At 36.7% G+C, this 27,856-nt stretch overlaps 1 protein-coding gene across 2 annotated transcripts in view; it reads right to left on the reverse strand.

Annotated features, from left to right (window-relative positions):
• The window catches only part of EXOC2 (exocyst complex component 2), a 193,093-nt gene that overhangs the window by 116,449 nt on the left and 48,788 nt on the right, over positions 1 to 27,856 (reverse strand). For both annotated transcript variants that reach the window (XM_081143631.1, XM_081143632.1), the window contains exons 4-6: positions 21,300 to 21,426; positions 2,131 to 2,244; positions 533 to 657 (exon numbers count right to left, since the gene is read on the reverse strand). In XM_081143631.1, coding sequence (XP_080999757.1) covers positions 533 to 657; positions 2,131 to 2,244; positions 21,300 to 21,426 — 366 coding nt within the window. The remainder of the gene's footprint in view (positions 1 to 532; positions 658 to 2,130; positions 2,245 to 21,299; positions 21,427 to 27,856) is intronic.

The raw sequence follows: 27,856 nt of genomic DNA on the forward strand, positions 1-27,856 counted from the left end.
AAATCTACCTAACCTCTTTCCCTGAAATTTCTAAACTATGTAATTTCTATTTAATAGTTTCCCTTGCATATACAGATGGTGACATGCACGTGAACAGTTAAATATTGCACGTGGGATTGGTGGGGTGATGGCTAAAAAGAATGACACCTCACTATCAGTCCCCAAACCACACAATGGGTCACATTTACAGAATCAGTCACGTGTAAGATACTGATGACTTGGATTTTTAAAATTCTAGACTTTCACCCGTTGGGATTTAATCTCTTATTGGCCCTAGAGACTGGGCATTGTGGAGGCAAAGTGGTCTCCTATTTCACACACGTACCATGTCTACAAAAGCCTCAGAGACAAATATTTAAAGAACCAAGCCTTCAAAGAGATTCCAACCTAGTCTGCAACAAATATTTATGGTACATTTTAGATCTCTACTTTTATAAATACAGACCAAATGTCACACCCTGTAAACACTCTGCAAACGCAGTGTCAGGTTTCTATGAGAGCCACAGGCAGATGGCTCTGAGGGCCACCTTACCTGAGAGAGCATCCTGGGCTTCAAAGAACGTGCTAAGACCCCCTTTCACACACGCCAGGCTGCCCTCACTCTTCTTGTTCGCCTGTCTCTTCAGGGTGGCCGCTGCCATTTTGAGCCGTTCAAAACTGAAATGAAATAAAGAAACCGAAAGTCTGAAAGTCCTAACAAGCAAGAGAGAAATAAGACAACACATTAAGTATAAAATACTGAAACCCACATTAAGAAAGATACAGACTAATATAATATGTAACCAGATGAAAACAAAAGCTTTCAAATTCTTACCTAGAGCTAAAACTTTTATTGTGAATGCCAAAATTACAGCAACTAGAAAAGAGATTAGCACCCCTCAAGTGGTCACTCCAAATACAGAAGACCCTTATGAAGTAAACATACATGTAGATATTTTTATGACCAATATATAGCATTATATATATGCCAGGTAAGGAGTTCTGAATATCATCTCCCTGCTGTTAAGGCCTGGATCATGCAGTGGTTGGAAGCCATCTAAGGAGGATCTTCTCTGTACGTTCACCTGTATATTCTGGACACAAGTGAGCATACTGTCCTTACCACATCAATAGCCAGTCTTGCCATTAGCAGTGAAATTACAGAAAAAAATGGGGGAGCTTTTCAATTCGCAATCTAAATAACTAAAAAGACCACAATATTTTAGCTCTACATCTCAAGCAGAGAAAAAAATAGGTAGTTCTCTGTATTTCAGAATTTTTATTTCTATTTGAGATAAGAAATTTGGCTATAAAACTTTGACTATATGGAGTGTCATGATAGCCATACACAGAAAGTAGATCAATTCTGACTTATGGTAATAGAAAGTGCACATCCATAATGTAAAATTAGAAGCATCTCCTATAATGAAAGATTTCAGACATTTGCTTTAAAAATTTATCAGGCTGAATTTATTCTATGTATATACCAACTTTTCCTCATGTTATCTACTACTGGTTTTCCTCCCAATAGGTGAAGAATTTCTCCTAAATTATATTTTAACAAGTTGAATTTTCAAGAATATACATTTTAAGCAATATTACATTCATTAAAACATTTTTATTAAATATAATTGTTTTCAAAGTCTTGCAAAGAGTTAAAAACCTGATCTTGTAGAGAGTGGGTAAAACGTAATTAGCAGATAAAAAGGAGTACTTTAATTTTCAATATATGACCTTGTGTATTTTTTGCCTAATTTTAAACCGCGTCTTTGCAAAATGATAAACCAAGTCACCTTCCTTTGCTCTATGGTCTGGGAAGTAGGTGTGATTCCTACTTTACACCAGGACTTGAAAGTTTTGTTATTTGTGTAGAGAAAACTCACAATTGGGCACATCAGTTTAGCTACCCAGCTGAGACTCCACAAAGTTTTAATGGGTTGCACAAATAATGAAACTGACAGAAACAACATGAGAGTAAGAAATAAGGGCCCTCTAATTAATAATCCCATTTTATAAATAAGAAAATAGGTACCCTGAGATGTTCATGTGCTCTGAAGTGGCAGAGCCAGATCTAAAACCCGCATTGCTGTACAATCCTATGAGCTGCACTCAAGTGTAACAATGCATAGTCAACAGTCCCACATAACTAACCTGGTGGTTGAGTGGTTCTCTATGAGGTACCAGGCAGCTGAAAAATTCTCACTTGTAAAATCAGCACTCATTCCAGGAAAGAGCATTTCCAATTCCTTCTGGGGAAATTTACTTCTGATGGAGAAAAAAAGGTTACAATATATTTCAAGTTCTACTACTTACAAAGATGTAGCAGACATCCAGGAATGCCTAGTAGAATGGATATGAATATAAACCATTATGATTATTCATCTACATTATGAAGCCTGTATGTGTGTACAAGATACACTTCCTACACTTCAGCAGATTTCTTATATATCAATTTTGATTATATATATGATAGGAAATTCATTAAAATATAGAAATTACATTAATACTAGAATATAAGATTTAAAGAGACTAAGCTGATGCTTTATAAAAATCTATCCAAATATGAAATCAGTCCCTAATCAATGGGTAAAAATAAAAATCTAGATACAATGAAATTTAATATTAAATCAGTTTGTTAAAAAAACTTTAAAGCTGTTTTAAGGCATACCATGTTCAAGTCTGAAATAATTTTAAGAAAAGCTTATGATAACAGGCAATACATTATCTGCAGCTCACTTTAATACCTACTTTTTTTTTTAATCCTCAGCTTAGGATGTTTTTTTAATTAATGTTCGAGCAAGGAAGGGGTGGGGGGAGAGAGAAAGAAAGAGAGGGAGAGAGAGAGAGAAACATTAATGTGAGAGAAACATCAATCCATTGCCTCCGGTATGCAGTCCAAACCAGGGATCAAACCCGTCACCTCCTGATGTATGGGGCAATGCTCCAACCAACGGAGCCACAGTGGCCAGGGCTCTTCCCTGTATTTTTAATGTCAACTTCTGGATCAACTCACTTACGTATTAGTTCAAATACTAATTAAATATCTACTATAGGTCAGACTCCATGCTAGAGGTCAGACAGTTGTGTCAGAGAGCAACAGTAACACAGGGGGCCCTTGCCCAAAGACGGCTTATTAGCTAGCAGCCCTAACTACACCCCATCCTGCCCCCTGTGCAGAACGAAGTCCAAGTTCTGCAGCCAGTCTCTCCATGATCCAAACCTACTTACCTCTCAGGACTTGTACCTACCACTCTCACCCTCTAACCCAAAGCTTCAGCAACTTCAAAGGCATTATATTTTCCTGCACACATGCTTGTTCTTACTTTGTTACTCTGACTGAAATGAGCTTCTAACCCCCATACACTGAATAAGCCTAACTCACAGGGTATGAACAGAACAACATTATTTTATAGCTCAGTGTCTCTTTGTTTTGTTTGTTTATTTGTGGGTTCTTTAAAATTATCCATTGCAATTTTATTATGCATTAGGAAGCTTAACTTAAAAACCAACAGCACAGTAAAAAGATGTTATTTCTGTTGATAGCAGAACAGGTTTTGAAATATATTTTCTTTTAAATGTATTTAGTCTGTATATAATCTTTGTAAAAGATGTATATATATTTTTGTCAACCCTTCATTAACTTTATTTAACATAATCTTTATTGTTGACACTATTATATATGTCCCCTAATGCCCCCTCTGACAACCTCCACCCAGACCCCTCCCACACTCCCTCTGGAAATCACCACACTTGTCTGTGTCCAAGGGCTTTGTACATATGTTCTTTGGCAAATTTTTTCACCTTCTTTCATCCAGTGCTCCCCCACACATACCCTCTCCTCTGATATCTATAAGTGTGTTCCATGCATCCATGTCTCTAGCTGTATTTTGTTCATCACTTCATTTTGTTCATTAAATTCTACATACAAGTGAGATTATATGGAATTTGTCTTTCTCTGGCTGGCTTTTTTTACTGAGTACAATAATCTCCAGGTCTATCGATGCTATAGCAAAAGGTAAGAGTTCCTTCTTTTTGTAGCTGCACAGTATTCCACTGCATAAGTGTACCACAGCTTTTTTATCTACTCATTGATTGATGGGCACTGGGGCTATTTCCAGATCTTGGGTATTGTAAATCACACTGCAATGAACATAGGAGTACATATATTCTTTCTCATTGGTTTTTCGGGATTTTTAGGATATATTCCCAGAACTGGGATCACTGGGTGAAAGGGCAGATGGATTTTTAATTTTTTTAAATTCATCTTTATTATTGAAAGTATTACAAATGTCTTCCTTTTTCCATCAATCCCCTCCACCCTGTTCCCCTCCTCCCAGGCCCTCACTACACTATTGTGTGTTCATGGGTTATGCATCTATGCACATAAGTTCTTAGGTTAATTTCTCCCCACCCACCCACCTTTCCTCTGAGATTCATCAGTCTGTTTGATGCTTCCATGTCTCTGTTTCTATTTTGTTCATCAGTTTATTTTGCTCATTACATTCCACATGAGTGAGGTCATGTGGTACTTGTCTTTCTCTGACTGGCTTATTTTGCTTAGCATAATACTCTCCAGGTCCCTCGATGCTGTCCCAAAGGGCAAGTGATCCTTTCCCTTTTACAGCTGAATAGTATTCCATGGCACGAATATCCCAGATGCTTGGTATGATTTCAAACTTCTTGAACTTGTAGAGACTTGTTTTGTATCCTAACATGTGGTCTATCTTTGAAACTGTCCCATGTGTACTTGAGGAGAATGCATATCCCGCAGCTTTGGGGTGAAATGTTCTGTAAATGTCAATGAAATCCATCTGATCTAGTGTGTCATTTAGAGCCACTGTTTCCTTACTGATTTTTTTGTCTGGAAGATCTATCCAATGAAGTTAACAGGGTATTAAAGTCCCTTGCTATGACTGTATTGCTGTCAATCTCTCCTTTAAAGTCCTGCAGAAGTTCTGTGGGTTTTGGGGTTTTTTTTTGCTTGTGTGAGTCTTTTGTTCTAAGGTGGGTCTCTTGTAGACAGGATATATTTGGGGTTTGTTTTCTTATCCATTCAGCTAACCTATGTCTTTTCAATGGAGCATTTAATCCATTTACATTTAAGGTTATTATTGGTAGGTACTTATCTACTGCCATTTTATTTCTTTATGCCTATGTTTTTCATTCTATTTCAACTTCTTATTACATCAGACTCTTTAATATTTCCTGCAGTACTGGTTTGGAGGTGATAAACTCCTTTAGCCTTTTTTTGGTCTGGGAAGCTCTTTATTTCGTCTATTTTGAATGATAACATACATGCTGGATAGAGTAGTCTTGGTTTCAGATCCTTGTCTTGCATTAGCTTGACTACTTCATGCCACTCCCTTCTGGCCCGTAGTTTCTGATGAAAAATCAGCTAACAGTCTTATAGGAGCTCCTTTGTAGGCAACAGATTGCTTTCTTCTTGCTGCCTTTAAGATTCTCCCTTACTCTTGAATTTTTTGTATTTTTAATTATGATGTGTCTTGGTGTGGGCCTCTTTGGGTTTTTCTTGCTTGGGACTCTTTGTGTCTCCTAAACTTGTGTGACTTTTTCCTTCACCAGGTTAGGGAAGTTTACTGCCATTATTTCTTCCAAGAGGTCCCCTAATTCTTGCTTTCTACATCTTCTGGCACTCCTATAATGAGAATATTGTTACCTTTCATGTTGTCCCAGAGCTCCCTTAAACTGTCCTCCTGTTTTTTGTTTGGTTTGGGGTTTTTTTTGGTTCTCTGAGTGATTTTTTTCTGCTGTGTCTTCTAATTTGCTGATCCAATCCTCAGCTTCCTTATAATCTGCTGTTTATTCCTTCCAATGTTTTCTTTTAATTTCTACTATGTCATTCTTAATTTCCTTCATAGTTTCCATATGTTGTCTCATGCAGTTGAGCATTCTTATGATCAGTATTCTGAACTCTATATCTGATAGATTGTTTATCTCCATTTCATTTAGCTCTTCTGGAGAATTCTTTTATTCTTTCATTTAGGGCTTGTGTTTTTGTCTCCCCATTTTGGCTGCCTTTTTGTGTGTTTTTTCTATGTATTAGGTGAATCTGCTAGAACTCCCAGTCTTTTGTATGGTCTCTGGTGCAGGTCAATGTCAGATGTTGTTTGAGACTCGCCTTGAGTATTCTGTTTGAAGTTTTCCACACTCCACAGCTTGTGGTTCCCTCTGCTGAGGCTGAGTGTGTCTGGAAAGGACCAAGATGCACACCAAGTCTGCTTTCCCAAGGCTTGGGTCCAGAAGCAAATCAGGTGAAGACTCAAAGCACCCAGGGGCTGATTATTATTCAGTCTCTTAATGAGCCTCAGGCTGTAGAAACTCCTAGGATGGGGCAAGAGGTTTGTTTTCCAACAGGATGGAGCAATTGTTTCCCCCCTTATCCCCCAGGCAAAAGTTGTTTGGATGGTAAATGCCTGCCTGAGACAGATATTCTCTACCATATTGGGAAATAACTCAGCAATGAATCCAGAAAGCTGCCCTATGAGCTCTATTCCCCAAGCCAGGAGCTCAGGATTCTCCTCACACAGAATCCTGTAATCCACTCTGCCCTCCCTCCACAGGAGCCCAAGGTGAGTGGTGGCACAGGAGGCTTTGTGCACTGTCCCTGAATTTCCAGCTGTCTCCCCATGGCAGAAAGAAACCCTGCTGCTTTTCATAGCCAGATGTTATATGGGCACCTTTCTCAGTTCTGATGCTCTGGGTGGGGAAGCCCAGCTTGGGGTTTAGACCCCAGAGTTCTCAGTGGGAACCCCCACAGCTCAGATATCCCTCTGGACCTTCGGCTGCTGCCTGTGGGAGCCCATCCAGCCCTCTGTGCCTCTGCACTTCCTACCAGTCTCTATGCGGTCTCCACTTTAGGTAGTTGGTTATGAGGGTGCTCTCCAGCTAGTCTTCAGCTGAGGTTGATTATTCAGGATGATTTGTCTATATTTTAGTTGTAGTTCGTTCGGTCCTGGGAGAGTGTCAGTGTACCTTCCACTCACTCTGCCACAATCTTGGATTCTCCTCTTTTTAATTTTTTGAGGAAACTCCATACTCTTTTCCACAGTGTCTGCACCAGTCTACACTCCCACCAACAGTGCTCTAGGGTTCCCTTTTCTCCACATCCTCACCAGCACTTGTTTATTGATAATTGATGGCAGCCATTCTGACAGGGGTGAGGGATACCTCACTGTAGTTTTAATTTCTCTCTTTGATGATTAGTGACATTGAGCATTTTTTCATATGTCTATTGGCCATCTATATGTCCTCTTTGGAGAGCTGTCTATCCAGGTCCTTTGCCCACTTTTTAATTAGATTGTTTGTCTTTCTGGTGTCAAGTTGTACAAGTTCTTTATATACTTTGGAAATTAACCCCTTGTCAGACATATCATTAGCAAATATGTTCTCCCATAGAGTGGGTTCCCTTTTCATTTTGTTGACGGTTTCTTTTGCTGTGCAGGAGCTTTTTAGTTTAATGCAGTCACACTAAATTACATTTCTAAATACAAGATTTACAAAGCACCCCATCAAAAAAATTTTTTTAATTCCTTACAAATATCTACAAATATTTATACCCATAAAACTTTCAAAGGAGTACTCTGTTAAAGGTAGGCCCTAGTACATGGTTCATTTATTGGTGTAGCAAAATGCATGTAAATCTGTAAAGCTTTCTCTGTCCATTAAACAACTCAAAAAATTAGCAAGACACTTATTGTGAAACTGAGCTTCCTAAGCCATCATATTTTATAAAGGAATTTGATGTGTATATTCCCGTGAGATTCAAATGTCAGGTAAACAATGAAAATGAGACTTATTGAAAACAAAAACATACTACACAGAGCTGTTAAGGAAGAAGTGTGATAAATGAGAAAAGTTGAGAAGTAGGACACAGGAGATGGGAAGGAACAAATAACAATGCATTACATGAGCCCAGCGTCTCTTTAAATTTTATTCAATGGGGGAAATTATCACTATCCTGGAAGAAAACCTTGGCAGGTCTGATGACTTCTGCTCACTCTTATCTGACAGAGACTTGATGCCACATTATTACAAAGCCAGCTTCAGTTCAGAAATTAGGCAACCTAGTCCAAGATAAACATTCCATCTTCACCCAAAAGTATTACCCGTTTGAGCCCTCAACTTGCAGATGACCAGACCCATTAGACACAAGTTTACAATGGCTTGGAGCCTGCTCTCTCCAGTGAGGTGCTCATTTAGACCCCCCAAAAAAGCCTCCCAAGGCAGATACATCTGCTGTCCACCTGCAGTGTTCTAGTGCTCTTGGGTGCCAGGGCTTCAGTCTCATAACTATGAGGAACATTTGTACCTGGGGCCCCGTGGAAGCCTACTGACCAGGCGCAAGTGAAGAGCACACATTCTCCACACCTTCCCTTCACAGCCTAGTAGAGCTCTCAAGAAATCTTACAAATCTTCCCTCTCTCTACTGGCTGTTCTACTTTATCCCTTCATATTCCCTAAAAGTGCAAGGAATGTAGACATCAAAACTGGTTCTCCATGACTTACTTTGTAAACTCTAGACTTCTATCTTAAATCCAACATTTATTATGTTGGTACCTAAATGAAGAGAGAAAAAGGCCCACAAACTATGACATTTTCTTTTTAAATGGGGGAGGGAGGAGACTGCATAACAGTGTAGTAACAAACAAGATGATGAGATGAAACTTTAAGACAATCATGGACATCAACCTGGCTTCCCCTCAGTTTTAGTAACTCAGAGACTAAGCCAACCTTACATCTTTCTTCGCTGGCTTAAAAAGTTAAAAGTTTACAATTTAAATCTTCCTCATAGATGTGTGTGTGCGCGTGCACACATGCTGCATAAGCTCATTAGTCATTTCACTTACAGAGTCTTTGAAAGGGAGCTGGAGAACTCTGCATTTTTATAAGTTTATTTTGGTTTGGATTCTTCATGCTGGTTTGGTATTTTACTTAGAAATAAAATCCTGTCACCTCTGGAAGTTTTTCTCATTTTATTTATTTGTACATCACGCTTCCAGGTTAGAACTTTTGGAGAATATAATGACTGAATGGAGACATAGGCTGAGCCCTAGCTAAGTAACTAGAAACCCTGCTTCTGATACGCATTGGCAATACCCCATGGCTCTGCCTTGACTAGTGAGCATTGTCTGTCTAGAGTGCTGTTTCAAGAATCCTGTGGCTTTGTCTAAACTGGAAAGAAGGGCCTGATGAATGAGTATGGTGTCATCTGTGTGAGGTAGAGGTGCACAGTGGCATGCCTATGACTTTTGTCAGCCTTACTTCTGTCCAATATTTAAACTGAAGTTCTCTGTAATCCTAATTCATCTGCTCAGAAAATTAAATAATCTTAACAGGGTCAAAAAGTACTATAGAATCATCTGATAGCAACTAAATCCCTGTAAAAATCTATATGAATTATTCAACTATGTGAAATCTTCATCTAAAAAGGAAGAGCTCCAAACTCAAAGATTAAAGACACAGTTGACAAAAAAGCAACAAAAACACCTGAGAGCTTTTTGTTGTTATTAATCCTCACCTGAGAATATTTTTTCACTGATTTTTTTTTTTTTTTAGAGAGAGGGAAGGGGAGAAAGAGAAATATCGATGTGAGAGCATCGACTGGTTGCCTCCTACATGCATCCTGGCTGGGGCTGTGACCTGCAACCCAGGTATGTACCCTTGACCGGGAATTGAACCTGTGATCTTACAGTGCATGGGCCGAGGCTCTAACCACTAAGCAACACTGGCCAGGGCCACCTGAGCTTCTTTATCCTTCACTCAAGCCCTGTAGTCTTCATTTTACTTTTCCAGTTTCACCAGTGTAAGCAATTTAACTGTTTAGGATATAACCTTTTTATATGTGCCATGTATATCCAGTTTTGGGGTTTTTTTTTACCTTTTTTCACTTTATTGAGGCATAACTGACAAATTTGTAAGATATTTTAAGTATACATCTTGGTGATTTGATATATGCTACATTGTGAAAGGATTCCAACTATCAAGTTAACACATCTATCACCTATTTTTTTTTTTTTTTATGAGAACATTTAAGTTCTCTCAGCAAATATCCATTACATAATACATTGTTATCAACTATAGTCACAATGGTTTATATTAGATCCTGGGAGGTCTGGAACCTGCACAGCAAGTGGCTGGCTTTGGACAGCATCAGAGAAGTATACAAAAAGCCTCACTTTTTTCTTTTTTTTTTCTTTTATATATATTTTTGCTCTTAATTTTTCTTCTTTTTTCCTTCATATTCCTTATTTCTATCTTTCCTTTTCTGATTCTATTTTCTTTCTTTTTTCCCCTCTTCCCTTTCATATTTTTTCCTTTCTTTTTTCCTTCTCTTATGCATCTTCTCTATTGTCTTTTATTATTCTTTTTTTTTTCTTACTCTTTTTGTGGTTGTTTTTGTTTTGTTTTGTCCTGTGTTGTGCTGTCAGTACAACTGCATGCCCGACATGGTCAAAGTTGAGCCTCACAGTCAGCCAGACATAGGGTTGATTCCACCCACAAATGGGTCAATAGCAATCAAGACCTAATTACAACAGGAGGGCCAACATAACCCACACAAGAAACATTCTCAGAGCATCCAGCTCAGCAGATCAATGAGGCTGCACCACTGAGTCTCACAGGACATCTACTACATAAGGCCAACCCACAAAAACTGGGTGTCACAGCAGACATAATACATAGAAACAAACACAAAGAGACAGCCAAAATAGGGAAACAAAGAAATGAGCCCCAAAGGAAAGAACAGGAGGAATCTCCAGAAAAAGAGCTATATGAAATGCAAGCAAGCAATTTATCAGCTATAGAGTTCAAAATAATGGTTACAAGGCTGCTCTAAACTGTGACTATAAGCATTAATCCACCTACTAGTACCTCATTTCCCATGTACTATTAGTTCTCATACATATAGCCTCTTCATGCACCTAAATGGGTCAAGGAGAGTTTGAAAAGTATTGGATCTTACTTATGGTGTGTCTTCATGTGAACCCTCTTTGGGTTCATCTTGTTTGGGATTCTCTCTCTGCACTTCCTGGACTTGTATGTCTATTACCTTCAGCAGGTTAGGGAAGTTTTCCATCATTATTTTTTCAAATAGGTTTTCAATTTCTTGCTCTCTCTCTTCTCCTTCTGGTACTCCCACGATGCAAATGCTTGAAGTTCTCCCAGAAGATCCTTACAATAGCCTCTTTTTTTTTTTTTTTAATTCTTTTTTCTTTTTGCTGTTCTGACCAGGTGTTTTTTGCTTCTTTATATTCTAAATTGCTGTTTTGATTCTTGGCTTCATCTACTCTACTGTTTATTCTCTGTAAATTATTCTTTAATTTATTTACTTAATCTTTCATTTGACTGGTTCTATTTTATGGTTTCTACATCCTTTTTTATGCTGTTGAAATTATAAGATCATCTACTGTTCTGCTAAATTCACTGAGTATCCTTATAACCAGTGTTTAAACTCTGCATCTGGAAGATTGCTTATCTCCATTTTGTTTAGTTCTTTTTTCTGGAGTTTTGTTCTGCTCTTTCATTTGGGACATTTTGGCTGCCACCCTGTGTTTGTTTCTATGTATTAAATAGAGTTGCTATGTCTCCCAGGCTTGGTTAAAAGCAGCAAGAGAAAAGCAGTTGATTACCTATAAGGGAGTTCCCATAAGACTGTCAGCTAATTTCTCAATGGAAACTTTGCATGTCAGAAGAGATTGGCCAGAAATATTCAGTGATGAAAAGCAAGAACCTACAACCAAAATTACTCTACCCAGCAAGGCTATCATTGAGAATCAAAGGACACATATGGAGCTTCCCATACCCAAAAAAGCTAAACATCAAACCAGTATTACATGAAATTTTAAAGGATCTTCTTTAAGAAGAAGAAAAAACAAAAAGTTATCAAAAATATGAATAAAATGGCAATAAATACATATCCTTATCAACAACTGAATTAAAAACACACACAAAATTAACAAAGAACAGAAACAGACTCACAGATACAGAAAACATTTTGATGGCTGCCAGATGACAAGGGGGTTTGGGTGAAAAAGGTGAAAGGATTAAGAAGTACAAATTGGTAGTAACAGAATAGTCATGGAGATGTAAAGTACAGCATAGGGAATATAGTCAATAATATTCTAATAACAATGTATAGTGTCAAATGGGTACAATATTTATCAGGATGATCACTTAGTAAGTTATATAATGTCTAATTACTAGGATGTACACCTGAAACTAATATAATATTGAATGTCAACTGTAATAGAAAAACAACTTTTAGTGATTAAAAAAAAAAAAAAAAGTGCTGGATCTTTTGGTCAAAATACTATTTCCTAGCTCCCAACCCCTCATAATCATTACTAAAACTGAATTTATTCTATGATTTTTTATTAAAGATATTAAACTCTTTCTCAATCTCTCTCTCTCTTTCTCTCTCTCTATATATAGTATTTAAATTGAAAAAAGAGTATTGAGACACTAGGAATCAGACTTACAAGAATAAGACAGAAATTATATTAAAAATGACAAAATTCTAACACAAAGATGTCAAATTATTTGCCCCAAATCACACAATTAAGAGTCAACTGTTATCAAGTGAACCAACATTCATTCCCTAGCCTCTCAGACAAAACAATTCCACATAGCCTGTCACTAGTACCTTCCCTGAATAAATACCAACTATCCTAAGCAAATCATGCTTACTTATCACATTCTTCTTGCTACTTATTATTGAGAGATCTTGTTTTGACCAATGATGTCTGAAAAAAAATCTACTGGAACATTTGTAGAAAAAGTCTCCATACTTTAAAGGAGAAACAGAAAGACATAGCATCTTCCTGCCTTTAGATATTACTTGTTTAATTTTTTTATTGTGTATTTTTATTGTTTCAATACTAGAAACTGCTAAAGCCATTTTGCAATTATAAAGGAAATCAATGTTATGCTAAGGGTAGAAGAACAGCAAACCCAGGCTCCTTACATCTTACTGCATCACTGACTCAACCAATCATGTAGTCTACCATCTCTGAGAAAATAAATCTGTAAGAAAATAAATCTTTATGTTTAAGCCAAAATCAATTTTCATTTTCTGTTACTTATAGCTGAAGGCATCCTCAGTCAATATTCTATCGCAAAATATGTCTAAATATATTGGTCTTTTACACAAACACCTCAAAATGAACGTGAAATAGAAGGTCTGGGGGGGGGGACAATAAATGACAATGCCAAGAACAATGCAGCTCTATGAGGAACTTATCTGCAAAAAGAGAGATGACTCATCACAGTATTTAAAATGGGTGGAAAAGTAGAAAGTAGTGGAGTAGAGCTCAAACTCTGGGTTCAATCTGAAGTTTGCTAGATTTGTCTTATAACCTTAGGGAAGTTATGTAACTTCTCTATGGTTCCATTCATCATGAGGCTAATGGTATCATAACATCTTCCTCTTAGGAATGTTTAAGAATGAGAGTAGACAATGCATGTGGAAGGCTTAGCAGTTTCTGACACAGAAAAAATGTTCATAAATGTTATTTGTGGTTTTTATTCTTTATACTTAGTTTTTTTATTTTACAGACTATTTTCATAAGTATCATAATATTTGATTCTCATAACAAATATATATATGTGAGTTATATATTCCCATATTACAATGAGGAAATAGCCTCAGACAGGTTGCATGTAAACAGTCGAGATTTGAACCTGGTACTCCCATTCTCAAATGAAGAACCAGAGAATCTTAGGTATTAAAATAAAACCACAACTACAAATCTAGAAAATTAGAAATTTAGGGGGACAGTGGAAGGAGAATTGATTTGGAATGCGGAGAGTTGCTAATGGTCTTAACAACAGTGCAGCACTATGTCAATGGAGAGTTAGAGCACGTTTACTCTCAATAACAGGACTTGAGGCTCTAACCAACCAAGTGAAGTGACGGCTTAACAAGTCAAAAAGGTAAATTCTGAGTAATTCAAATTAAATCTACACTTTAAATCTAATAACATGAAATTGGAGAGTGAAAGCAACAAATACTCTGTAAATTCATGAAATCTTTTCATTAAAGAATCATAAAAGTTTCAGTAGCTGACAACACTTGCCACCCCTAAAATATATGCTTTCTATTAGATGGCAGTATAAGTGCAGATTTAAATCTAAACCTATAAAGGTTTAAGACCATGTCATGAAAAGATCCAGGTATGCTGAGTGGTCAGATAAAACTAACAAGAATGTTTTTAACATATAAGCTTTGCTTTCAAGTATGAGAAGAATTTGCAGTAATGACCCATGAGGAAGCAAAATAAAATTAACTTTGAGAAAAACTCTCACCAGCCCACATGGAGTGAGGCCTGATTGCTGTTGTGTCAGTCTGTGTTTACATGAATAGAACATGTTTTCTTGATTTGGCAGATGGGAAGAAGAAAGGCGGGGGAGGCTAACCCCAGTAAAAGCGGGTTTATATAGTTCTTTTAAGAATGTGTATAATATACTCAATTCTTTTATTAAAATTTTAGCAACATTTTTTTCACTCTGTTGTATTAAATGTTATGAACTTGTTTTTGGTTGCCTGTGTGTTGTTTTTTTCTTTTTTCAGTCTAATATAGTTTCTCATTGTATCACATCCCACAAATTTGTTTTTATGACATTTCTAAAAGGTAAATTTACCCAGGGCTCCTCTCTTCTAAACTCATACAAAGAATTATTTTGCCACCTTACTTTGTTCTCTAAATGTAGCAAAAAAAAAAGTGGTCACCATTTCCACTTATTAAAAAGCCAAACTGATAAGAAGAAAATCAGATCTGTATTACCCATAAAGCCCATGTGGAAATAAAACAGGTAATAGTGGTACACCAATTGACTACTCTAGATAGCCATTCCCAGGTAACAGTTCCACAAAAAGAGTTGTAGATCATACAAAAATAGAGGCAAAGTTCCATTTTTATGCCCTCACTCCCAAATATGTACTATCTCCAAAAACATTATTTATACATATTCTCATATTAGGCAAATGTTATTTTTAAGAAATGAAACCTAGTAAAAGCTTTAATACGGACCTGTTTTTTCCTTCTTTTTCAGTTTTAATAGTCTGTTTCCATTACACTTTAACCCATGCAAAGAACATATACATCTGTGACAAGCAGTATAATAAATAGCTCCGGCAGGGTGGCTCAGTTGGTTGAAGCATTGGTCCCGTGCACCAAAAAGGTTGTGGGTTTGATTCCCAGTCAGGGTACATACCTAGGTTGCAGGGTTCAATCCCTGGTCTGGGTGTGTATAGGAGGCAACTGATCAATGTTTTTTTTCTCACATCGATGTTTCTCCCCCTCTCTCCCTCTCTCTCTCCTCTTCCTTCCTTCCTCTTTCTCAAATGGATAAATATATCTTCCAGTGAGGATTAAATATACACACACACACACATATATACTTTATATATATATATGTATGTATGTATGTGTATATACATATATAAGCAAATCCTAGTCTCAGTTCAAAGTGAAGTTATTTTTTTCTGAGCAATTAGTAACATTTTTATAACTATCAAGGCACCATGTGTGCAAAACATCAGTTAAAAATTTAGGAATATGAATTACTTTAGCAGTGGAAGGCGGCCAATAAAATGCCAGGTGTTAAACTTGTGGGATAAATAGGACAGTATGCGTGTAAGGCACACCAATAAAATGTGTACTGAACTCTGACTCTCACCGGAGCACCCAGAAAACTATACTCTGTAGTCTCACTTGCTTTTTCATCCTCAGGTGAACTGGTCGCAATCCTATTGGCCCCCTCATTGTTTCACACTGTACATGACTATCAGCTGAAGAGAATTTCCATAAACTTCACGATGCAATTCCCGGGAGCTGATTCATCTTCCAAAGGGTATTTTATAACAGGCAGTCATAATTCTTCAAAATTTCTGTACTATTATATTTCAACAAGGAAGTAATATTAAAACCCTGTAACCTTTCTCCGATGACATTTTTTAAATATTAAAAATAGGTCCTCTTCAGCCTTTTAATTACAAAAGAAACCTCCAAATGACATAAATAAACAGAAATAAAAGAGTTAAAAAATGCTCTTAGTGATTCTCATCTAAATGTAACACCATTCTCTATGGAGACCAAAGCTTTTACTAAAAAATAATGAGTCAGAGAAATAAAACCCACACCACCAGTATTTTAACATCTGCTTCTCCTTTCCTGTTCTCTTCTTTTTCTAAAATAAGACTTCTCTATCAGAGGTCAAAGTTCAATAAAATAAATGCATTCTAGCTGACATTAAAAAAAAAACGGAAGAGCATCTGATCAAAAGGCTCTCTTCTCTTGGTTTATATAACTATGCATACTTTCACCTTTTACTTTCTTGCTTCCTCAGGTGTCTGCCCTCTTTCTTTTGACTGGGAAAATTATAAAAACTTTAAACAGACAAAAACAGTTACTGGATGTCCTCTCCCTGTCTGGAGGGCCTTCCCAGTGGTTTTCTGATTCTATAGAGATCTGTGCCTTTCTTTGTCTCTATTTTGCAATTGTGTTATAGAAACAGAAGTTAACTTGTGGAGGGCTGATGGTGAGTGGGGATCCTTGGCCACATTATCGGGTGAAGATACAACTAATTACCACGCAGAAGTGGCCGGTTTTGCACCTTTTAGTGTTCCTCATTGCCTTTTCATGTCTCTTCTCTGGAATTCCCTTTGAACTGGTTTCAGTGGTTTACTGGTTTTCCCACTAACTAATGAACTAATAAAAGCTCTGACAGATGTTCATTTTATATATGTATGAATGTCATGACTTTACCTTTTCAAAAATTATCCTTTAATTATCCCATGGATGAGCACATATTACTTAAACGTAACAGCTCAAAATAAATATTACTGCTAATTTTATCACCATTTAAGCCTTCCTTGAATTATCATATTATACATAATACTCTTTTAAGATTTTAATACAATTTATTATCCTGCCTTCTTAATCATTAAAAGGGATTCTTCTCCTAAGTGGCAGAGCACTGAAGAGTACATACAAATGAAGAGGGAAAAATCACACCAATAATGACTAGCATTGATCAAGCACTTGCTATGAGTGAGGCACCACTTCAAGGCACTGCTCACTCACTGAATCCTCACAACCACCCTGCGAGGAGGGACTCCAAATACAGCAAAGAGAAGTAAAGTAACCTGCTCAAAGTAAAACTGCCAGTAAGGGCTAGAGCTATGATTTAAACTCAGAGTATGTCTCCAGGCTAAACTGGATTATGGCTCAGAGAAGAAAGCAAAAAAAAAATTTTAAAGAGCTGAGCACTTTTAGTGCCATTATTCCTGGCTGTTGTTACCAACATTATCAAAGGAATGCATATTATTATCCTGAAACCCATTTTTAAAAACTGCTATTAGAGAGAGTACAAGCCAAACACCTTTGTGGGTAGCAGCAGCAACAGGAAAAACAGAGATAAAAGGTGAGCGGACATGAGAAAGTAAAGAGATCAAACAGGGGATGGGTTGTATGAAAAACTAAAATTTAAAGAAATTCACATTATGATAGTAAACATCCAATTTAATCCTAACTTTGATAGTTTTGTCTAACACTTGTACAAAATTCATACAACATTCTTATACCCCTGTGTCCATGTACAGAACTGGTTCTTTATGTAAGAACAATCAAAAGGGCCCTTCTGCTCTACACTTCTTCTGTGGCAGACCTTGGAATAAAATTAACTGACTTTTGAGAGGCCATTAAAAGTTTTACAATCAACTGCAAAGTCTACTCATGCTTGAAACTGCGCTCAAATAAATATCTAGCAATTACCATTCTTTTCTGGACTTTCTTGATTCTTAAACTCATAATTTAAAGAGTACTGAAATCCTTAAAACAGCTCCAGAATGACCCACACTACAGAAAAGCTTCAAAGATGTGACCTAGCTCAGGAAAAGCTGCTCAGCCTCAGGACTTTTTCAACACATGATAATGTCCCAAGACAAACACTTAATGCCTCCCTCTCAGCTAGGGGTAAACCCCAGCAGGTGAAAAGCAGCTTGCTATTTGAATTACTAATGGTGTTCAGTGTAGGCTTCAAAGTTAAATGTATAGATTAGTGGAGAATATTCTCCCTGCCTAGAAAAACCTAAAATAAAGCTATAGTTAAAGTGTTAACAGAACGGCTCTAGCCCGTTTTCTCAGTGGTTAGAGCACTGGTCCACAGACTGAAGGGTCCTGGGTTCAATTCCAACCAAGGGCACGTACCACGGTTAGAGGATTGATCCTCGACCCTGCTCCAGGTGTGTGCAGGAGGCCGCCAATTGGTGTATCTCTCCCACACCCATGTTTCTTTCTCTCTCTCTCTCTGAAAAGCAATGGAAAAAAAAATCCTCCAGTGCGGGTTTAAAAAAAAAAAAAAGTTAAGCCCAGCCAGCGTGGCTCAGTGGTTGAGCAGCTCACCATTTGAGCACTGACCTACGATCTAGGAGATCCCAGTTCGATTCCCGGTTAGGGCACATGCCTGGCCTGCAGGCTTGACCCCCAGTGGGGGACATGCAGGAGGCAGCCAATCAATAATTCTCATCATTGATGTTTTTCTCTCTCTCTTTCCCTTCTGCCTTCCTCTCTGAAATAGACACGTTTTGTTTTTTTTAATTTAAAAAGTGTTAACAGAACGAATCTGTCATCTTCAGTAAATGTTTATAAAGAAACACACTATACATCACTACATAAGCAGAATCACTAAGACCAGAAAATAAGACAATTAAGGTATTAGAAGAATTGATTACGTAAGATGCAAGGATAAAGGTATTAATTATAAAAGTTACTTACAACATTGTTCTAGGATCTAAGAAAATTCTAGATTTGATTACAAGGCATCTTGAAAGATATCACCTGCCACAATTCTAGTAAAGTAAGTCTAAATTAAGTATGAATTATAGGCAAGGGTTTGTTTGGTTTTTTTAATATATCTTTATTGATTTCAGAGAGAGGAAAGGGGAAGGAGAGATAGAAACATCAATGATGAGAGAGTCACCGATCAGCTCCCTCGAGCCCGCAACCCAAACATGTGCCCCGACTGGGAATCAAACCCCGATCGCCTGGATCCTAGGTCAACGCTCAACCCTGAGCCACGCCCGGCCAGGCTAGGCAAGGGTTTTAAATAAAATGAAAGACTACATTGGGCCTAATTACTCTAAATTTTTCCCCAAAATACGAAGCACATGTAAAATCCTTTTTTATTTCATACTTGAAATAAATACTCAAGTACCATCTAACTATTTAAACTTATGAACTCCAGAAAATGCATTCATTCTCTTATCATTAAAAATACTAGTTATTCAGCCCGGCCGGGCGTGGCTCAGCGGCTGAGCGTCGACCTAGGATCCAGGCGATCGGGATTCGATTCCCGGTCAGGGCACATGCCCAGGTGGTGGGCTCGATCAATGACTCATCATTAGTGTTTCTGTCTCTCTCTCTCCCTCTCCTTTCCTCTCTCTGAAATCAATAAAGATATATTTTAAAAAATAATAATAATAAAATAAAGAGTGTAAATGACTCCAAGAAATGTACAATTAAAAAAAATAAATAAATACTAGTTATTCAAATAACAAGTGCTGTGGAACTGTAAATTGGCGCAGCCACTATGAAAAGGGGTATATGCATCCCTTTGTTTATTGCAGTGTTACTGACAATAGCCAAGATATAAGAGTAACCTAGGTGTCCATCAATAGACAAGTGGATAAAGGAGATATGATTAGATAGATGATAGATAGGTAGGTAGGTAGGTAGGTAGGTAGATAGATGATAGATGATAGATAGATAGATAGATAGATAGATAGATAGATAGATAGATAGATAGATAGATAGATAGATAGATGATAGATGATTGATAGATAGATGATAGATGATTGATAGATAGATAGATAGATAGATAGATAGATAGATAGATAGATAGATAGATAGATGATAGATGATTGATAGATAGATGATAGATGATTGATAGATAGATAGATAGATAGATAGATAGATAGATAGATAGATAGATAGATAGATGATAGATAGATGATAGATAGATAGATAGATAGATAGATAGATAGATAGATAGATAGATGATAGATAGATAGATGATAGATAGATGATAGATGATAGATAGATAGATAGATAGATAGATAGATAGATAGATAGATAGATAGATAGATAGATAGATAGATAGATGATAGATAGATGATAGATAGATATAGATAGATAGATAGATAGATAGATAGATAGATAGATAGATAGATAGATGATAGATAGACAGATAGATAGATAGATGATAGATAGATGATGATAGATAGATAGATATAGATAGATAGATGATAGATAGATAGATAGATAGATAGATAGATAGATAGACAGATAGATAGAGATGATAGATAGATGATAGATGATAGAGATACAATGGAGTCCTAGCCAGGTGCTCAGTTGGCTGGAGCATTGACCCATACACTAAAAGGTTGTGGATTCGAATCCAGTTAGGGTGCGTAAAAGAGGCAACCAATCTTCCTCACATTAATGTTCTCTCTCTCTTCTCTCTCCCCTTCCTCTCTGTCTAAAATCGATAAACATATTCCCGGGTGAGGATTAAAAAAATGGAATATTACTCAGCTATAAAAAAAGAATGAGTCTTGCCACTTGTGACAACATGGATGGACCTAGAGGGTATTATGCCAAGTGAAAAAAGTCAGAGAAAGACAAATACCATATGATTTCACCTATGTGTGGAATCTAAAAACAAAATAAACAAAACAGAAACAGACATACAGATACAGAGCACTAACTGATGGCTGCCAGATGGGAGAGGAGACAGGGTATGGGCAGAAAACATGAAGGGATTGAGAGATACAAATTTCCAGTTATAAAATAAATAAATCAAAGGGATGTAATGTACAGCATAGGGAGTATCGCAATAATGTTGTATGGTGACAGGAGGTTACCAGACTTGCCATGGTGATCACTTTCTGAGGTATATATAGACATTAAATCACTGTTGTACACCTAAAACTAACATAATACTGTATGTCAACTATACTTTGATTTTTTAAAGAATTAGTTATTAAAAATTTCAAGATAGTTTTCTTCGCGAAATGTAAATTCAAAAAACTAAAAAGGTAAGTAGTTTTCGCCCAAAGTTTTAATTAATGGAAACATTAATTGGCAGCAAAACTGATGAGATTTCAGAAATAACACTAGTCTCCCAACAATGAAGGTGTCTTAAATCGTGCTTCCCTGATGTTTCCAGAGTTTGACTCTCTAAATATATAAAACTTTTTATCAACTGAAAATAAAGGAAACTGAAGGAAAAATGGTACTTACTTTTCAATCTCAATGCCAAGTGGGTTAGCAGGACGTAAGGACAAGGGAGGAATTCCTTTATTCCTGTCAGTACGCATATCATAATAATTCATTTCATCAACCCACACAGCAGACTGGTCCAAAATACCTACCAAAACAAGGAGCACATCCTTAGTAAGATACAGACACCTCCAGGAACTTTCTAAGTTTTGCAAATTGCTTTATTTTTTAAGGATCTAAATGCATGCTAAGGTAATTTTTAAGAAATTTGAGGACACAAAGGCTCTAAATTTTTTTTAATGCCTGGTGGCTTAATTAAACACACTAAAAATCTACTTTTAAGAAGACAAAAATAATACCTTTTGGCTCATGGTTTCATTGAACATTACTCAATAGAGAAAACAAATTAAGCCTCTAATAAAAATTTCTGCTAAAACAAATGTATTTTACCAAAAAATTACAATTAATTTGGTAAATTCAATAAAATATCCAACAATTCCTTATATAAAGATACCAAACACCTTCCAAGGAATGCATAGCTTATAAAATGGGACTGACTCAGATTCAGGAAAAATGACTCGGTAGTTCCTATGAAAAAAATATGACCTCTGAAAACAGCACCACATCCTCTTTGGGGCTCCTTGTCACTCATCTTGGCATATAACTTAACAGTTTACTCTCTTATGATCTGGACTGCAAGAGAAAATGGGCAAAGTACCAGTGAGCAGAGAGGAGGGGCTGGGAACTGGGAAGGCTTCATGAAGGAAGGATATTTGATCCCAGGCAACTTCTAGATGCATGATCCTTTGTGATCCACTAATTTTATCAGCACTCACATTTCTTCCATGATACAACAGGAAGGAGACTCTGTGAGGGGTTATGCTTAAGTCCAGATACTTCTGAGTTCAGTTAGATAAGCCTTTATTGAGCCTACACTGTGCTAGGCCCTGGCAGGGGAGAGGTCAGAATAAAATACTTTCCAAATAAGTTGTCTTTATCTGCTGTATAAATATGGCATGAAATAATGCTGGATTCTGTCAAAATGTTTTAAGTTCCTCCAGAAAACATAAAACAAGTTCCTTATTTAATTGCATAGTTCAGTTTTTAAAGGTGTAATATAAAAATGAGTACATAAAAACAGTGATATTGTATACATACTTACACATGTATGCATACACATATAATATGTACATATGTAAGTTCCATTTTCAATTTTCCCTTGAATTCCTTAAATTTCTATTTATAAAAAAAAAATCTAGGAATTTAAGGAAGATAATGCTGTAGAAAAGCTCTATACTCTAAGACAGAAAGCAAAAACAATTTGTGAAATCATTTACTTTTCTATACCAGAGAGAAGTACAGTCTGGGTGTCACTGCACCTCTGATATTCCTACATTATACGAATATTAATCAAGAACTGATCATGTGCAAGACATTATAGAACCAAAAAGATGAATCTGACATTATTCTTATTTTAAGAGGGAGGATGGCCATGCTCAGAAATTACTATGAGAAAAATAAAAACTATTGGTTAGCAGCAGAGCAGTTAAGACAGGACCTCCAGGTCTTTTCCCTTAAAGTTACAAGCTGGACAGTTATAATTCAACAAAGGGTTCCCTGCTGACACAGAAACACGTCCTGCACTGAAACATCTGAAGGAGGGCGCATCTCAGCTAGCAATGGAGACAGGAGAGGGAGGGGACAAGACAGAAAGGGAAGCTGTGGGGAGACTACCTGCAGAGGCTCCGTAACAGTGAAGGGGTGAAGTGTAATCACCACTGGACAAACTAGAAGGGCAGAAACAGCAACGAGGCCTCAGTGGCTGACACACAATGAGGCTAGGCCCTGGGTCGGGGCAGAGAAGGGAGCAGTCAAAGAGCTCCACAACCAGCCTTCACAAAGGATTCGGCAGATGTGGGAACCACCCACACCTGTGGCCTGGCGGGCAGAAAATTCTCACTCGGAAGATCGCAAAAGGGCAGAAAAAAACTTCCAGCCTAAGTGATCTGTACTCGTTGTGGCTAAATACACGAGGAAGAGCAGAACCTCACACTCACGAAACCACTTCCCCCACCAAACCCTTTTGCACCCATCTCCACGCAACCTGGTAGAGGCAGCTGGGTCAACTCAAAGCAGCTTGCCTGAAAGCTTCTGGCTGCTGAAAGCAGCACTGAGAACAATGAGAAGAACCACAGCCAACCACTGTGAATTTTCAAGAGTGGTGCCCCAAGACTTAGGCTGGGCAGGATCACCCACCTCCTTAGGAAATACCAGGAATATTCCAAGGACAGGCTGTACTGTTGCACAAAGATCCCAGAAGCCCCAGCAGTGCATAAGAGAAAATAAAAACTGGAGCTTTAGCACCACCTACTGTAAAACAAAAGACATCCACTTATCAACCTGCTAAACAGTGAAATGTCAAAAATACTTTTTTTAAAAGTTTTCATTCCTACAAATGCACAGGCAGAGAAATAACCCATCAAGCACAATGAATAACCAAGGAAGCTCAGAAAGAAAGTAAAAATCTCTAGAAAATAAACTTAAGACATGAAATACTGTGATTTAAATAACAGAATTCAAGACTGCAGTTCTAAAAGAACTCAGAGTGACACAAGAAAACTCAGAAAAGCAATTCAATGATCTCAGAAATAAAATCAACAAACAAAAGGAGTACTTCACCAAAGAGACTGAAACTAAAAAGGAATGAAACAGAAATTCTATAGATGAAGAAATCATAAAAACAATGAATAATGAACTAGCAAGCTTAGGCAACAGAGCTGACCAGATAGAGGAGTGAATTATTGATACAGGAAAGAGTAACCCAGAAATGAGTCAGGTGGTAGAAGAGAGAAACTCGAGAGTAAAAAAAAAAACCTGAAAGAAATCTACAAGAACTATCTGACACCACTAGAAACAGCATAGTAAGAATAAGGAGAACACCAGAAGGAGAAGCAGGAGAGAGACCAGAGCCTATTCAAACAAATAATCCATGAGAATTTCCCTATGGAAAGAACTGGATCCCCAAATCCAAACAGCTAACAGAACACCTAATTATCTCTATCCAAAAATGCCTACTCCAAGGCACATTATATTAAAACTGTTAAAAATTAACAAGGAAGACTTCCCATGACAGTAAGGGAAAAGAAGATGGTAACCTATAAGAAAATCCCATTCGATTATTATCAGATTTTTCAGCAGAAACCCTAAAGGTAGGACAAAGAGGAATCAAATATTCAAAGCAAGAAATCATATCCAAAAAAATAATCCAGCTTTAGAAATGAAGAAAAAAAATAAAGGGTTTTCCAGACATACAGAAACTGAGGAAATTTACCACCACAAGCTCTGCATTACAAGAATGCTGAAAGGTAATCTTCTACTTGAAACAAAAAGACATAAGAATACAAAACTATGAGCAAGATACTAACAGATGCAGGAAATTTCAACCCTTGTTCAGAATAGGGTATTAAACACTGAAATATAACACAAAGGTTAAAAAGAGGTAAAAACATTAAAAGAAAAAGACAACAGCTACTGCTATTGGGAAGTCAATGAACAGGGATAATTTGTACAACAAAAACATAAAAGGGGGGGGGTGGGGACTGAACTTGCACAGGTAAATAGAGATAAGATGCAACCAGAGATAAGATGCAACCAGAGTTTCTTGCACACAGGAAACTTTTTTTGTATAAACCTAATGGTAACCACAGAAAAGAAATCTAGAAATGAGACACATACATAAAAAAGGAGAAAACGGAGTGGGAAAAAATCATAGGATGCCACCAAACTGAAATAAACAGAAAGACAAGGGAAAAAACAAACCAACAACAACAAAAATGGAGACACAGCTACCAGGAAACAGATCAAGTGGCTACAGAAAATCCTCACATATCAATAATCACCATAAATGTAAATAGACTTAATTCACCAATTAAAAGACACAGGGCTGTGGGATGGATCAAAAACCGAAACTAACTTTATGCTACCTTCAGGAGAAGCAGCTCAATTGCAAACACAAACACAGACTCAAAGCAAAGAGGTGGAAAATTATACTCCAAGCAAATGGCATCCATAGAAAAGTAGGTGTAGCCATAATTATATCAGGCAAAGTAGATTTCAAGAAAAAAAAGGTAAAAAGAGAAAAAATCATTTTACAATGATAAAGACAATCCATCAAGAAGATATAACACATTATAACATATGCACCCAACCTTGGAGCACTAAAATACAAGGTGGGGCTTGTAGGTTTGCAACTGTGAGTACATGAAACACAAAGTTTATTCTTGTATTATTTATTATTTTCCATACGAACAACTGTAAACCTACTTTTGCCCCACCCTGTATATAAAATAACTACTAACAGAGTTAAGGGTAGAAATCGACAAAAACACAATGGTAGTAGGGTACCTAAATACCTCATTGACAGCAATAGATATATATCATAACAGAAAATCAATAAGGAAATATCAGCCTTACATGACACACTATACCAAGTGGACATAGTTGATGTTTACAAAGCTCTTCATCCAAGAACACCAGAATATATACTCTTCTCTAGTGCATTTGCAACATTCTCAAGGACAAACCATATGTTGGAGCATAAAACTAGCCTCAACAAATTTAAGAAGACTGACAACATACCAAGTATATTCTCTGAACACAATGCTTTGAAACTGGAAATCAACTGCAAAAAGAAAATAGATGATGTGTAGAGATAAAACAACATGCTACTAAACAATGCCTCGGTCAAAGATGAAATAAGAGATGAAAAGATACGTAAAGACAAATGAAAATGACAATACAATATATATATAAATTTTTGAGCCAAAGTGGTAATGAGAGAGAAATTTACATCATTACAGGCCTACTTCAAGAAACAAGAAAAATCTCAAACAAACAACCTAACATTTCACTGTAAAGAACTAGGGAGGGGGCCCGGCCTAGCTTGGCTCAGGGTTGAGCATCAACCTAGGATCCAGGAGATCATGGTTCGATGCCCAGTCAGGGCACAAGCCGAGGTTGAGGGCTCGATCCCCAGCAGGGGGTGTGCAGGAGGCAGCCAATCAATGACGACTCTCTCATCATTGATGTTTTTATCTCTCTCCCTCTCCCTTCCTCTCTGTGAAATCAATAAAGATTTTTTTTTTTTTTTTTAATTTTTTAAAAACTACGGAGGGGGGAAAAAAGCGAAGCCCAAAGTCACTAGAAGAAAAAAATAATAATAAAAATTAGAGCAGAAATGAATGAAATAGAGAACAAAAAGACAATACAAAAATTAATGCAGCAAAGAGCTGGATATTTGAAAAGATTAATAAAATTGACAAACTTCTGGCTAGATTCACTAAGGAAAAAATAAAAAATAAAATCAGAAATGAAAGAGAAGGTACAAGAACACTACGAAAGGCTATACAGCACCAAATTCAATGACCTAGAAGAGACAAGTTCTTAGAAATGTATGACCTTCCTAGATAGAACCACGAAGAATTGGAAAATATAAATAATCCACAGTAAGGAAATTGAAAGTCATTAAAAACTTTCCAAAAAGTAATAGTCCAGGACCAGATGGCTTCAGGGAGTTCTACCAAACATTCAAAGAAAATTTAACACCTATCCTTCTCACACTTCCAAAACATTAAAAAAGAGGCAAAACTTTCTAACTCATTTTATGAGGCCAACATTACTCTGATACCAAAACCAGGTAAGGATAACACACACAAAAAAAAATTATAGGCAAATATCTCTGATGAACATAGATGCAAAAATCCTAAACCATTACTAGCAAATTGAATACAACAATCCATTAAAAAGATAATACATCACAATCAACTGGGATTCAGTCCAGGGGCGCAAAGATGGCTCAACATATACAAGTCGATGAATGTGATACACCACATTAACAAAGTAAGAGACAAAAATCATACAACCTTATCAAAAACACAGAAAGGTATTTGACAAGATGCAACATTCATTTATGATTAATAAAACTTTACTCAACAAAATGAGTATAGAAGAAATTCCCTAAACATATAAAGACCATATATGATAAACCCTCAGCTAATATACTCAATGGTAAAAAACTAAAAGCTTTTCCTCTAAGATCAGGAACAAGACAAGGATGTTCACTTTCACCACATAATACTGGTTGTACCTCACCAGATCAATCAAGTAAGAGAAAGAAAGAAAAGTCATCCAAATTGGGAAGGAAGAAGTAAAATTGTCACATTTTGCAGATGATGTAATTCTTTCTAATTAAAACCCTAAAGATGTCACCAAAAAACTATTAGAAACAATAAACAAGTACAGTAAAGTTGCAGGATACAGGATCATTATAAAAAAGTCATTGCATTCCTATATACAAATATTAAATTTCAGGAAGGAAAAAAAAAAAAGACGACAATTCCATTTGCAAATGCAACAAAAATAATAAAATATCTAGGAATAAACTTAACAAAGGATATGAAGGACGTATACACTGAAAACGACCAGGCATTGTTGAAAGAAACTGAAGACAACATGAAGAAATGGAAAGATATTCCATATTCATGAACTAAAAGAATTAACATAGTTAAAATGGCCATATC

This window comes from Miniopterus schreibersii (genome assembly GCF_964146895.1).
Source record: "Miniopterus schreibersii genome assembly, chromosome: 8".
NCBI classification, from domain to species: Eukaryota; Metazoa; Chordata; class Mammalia; order Chiroptera; family Miniopteridae; genus Miniopterus; species Miniopterus schreibersii.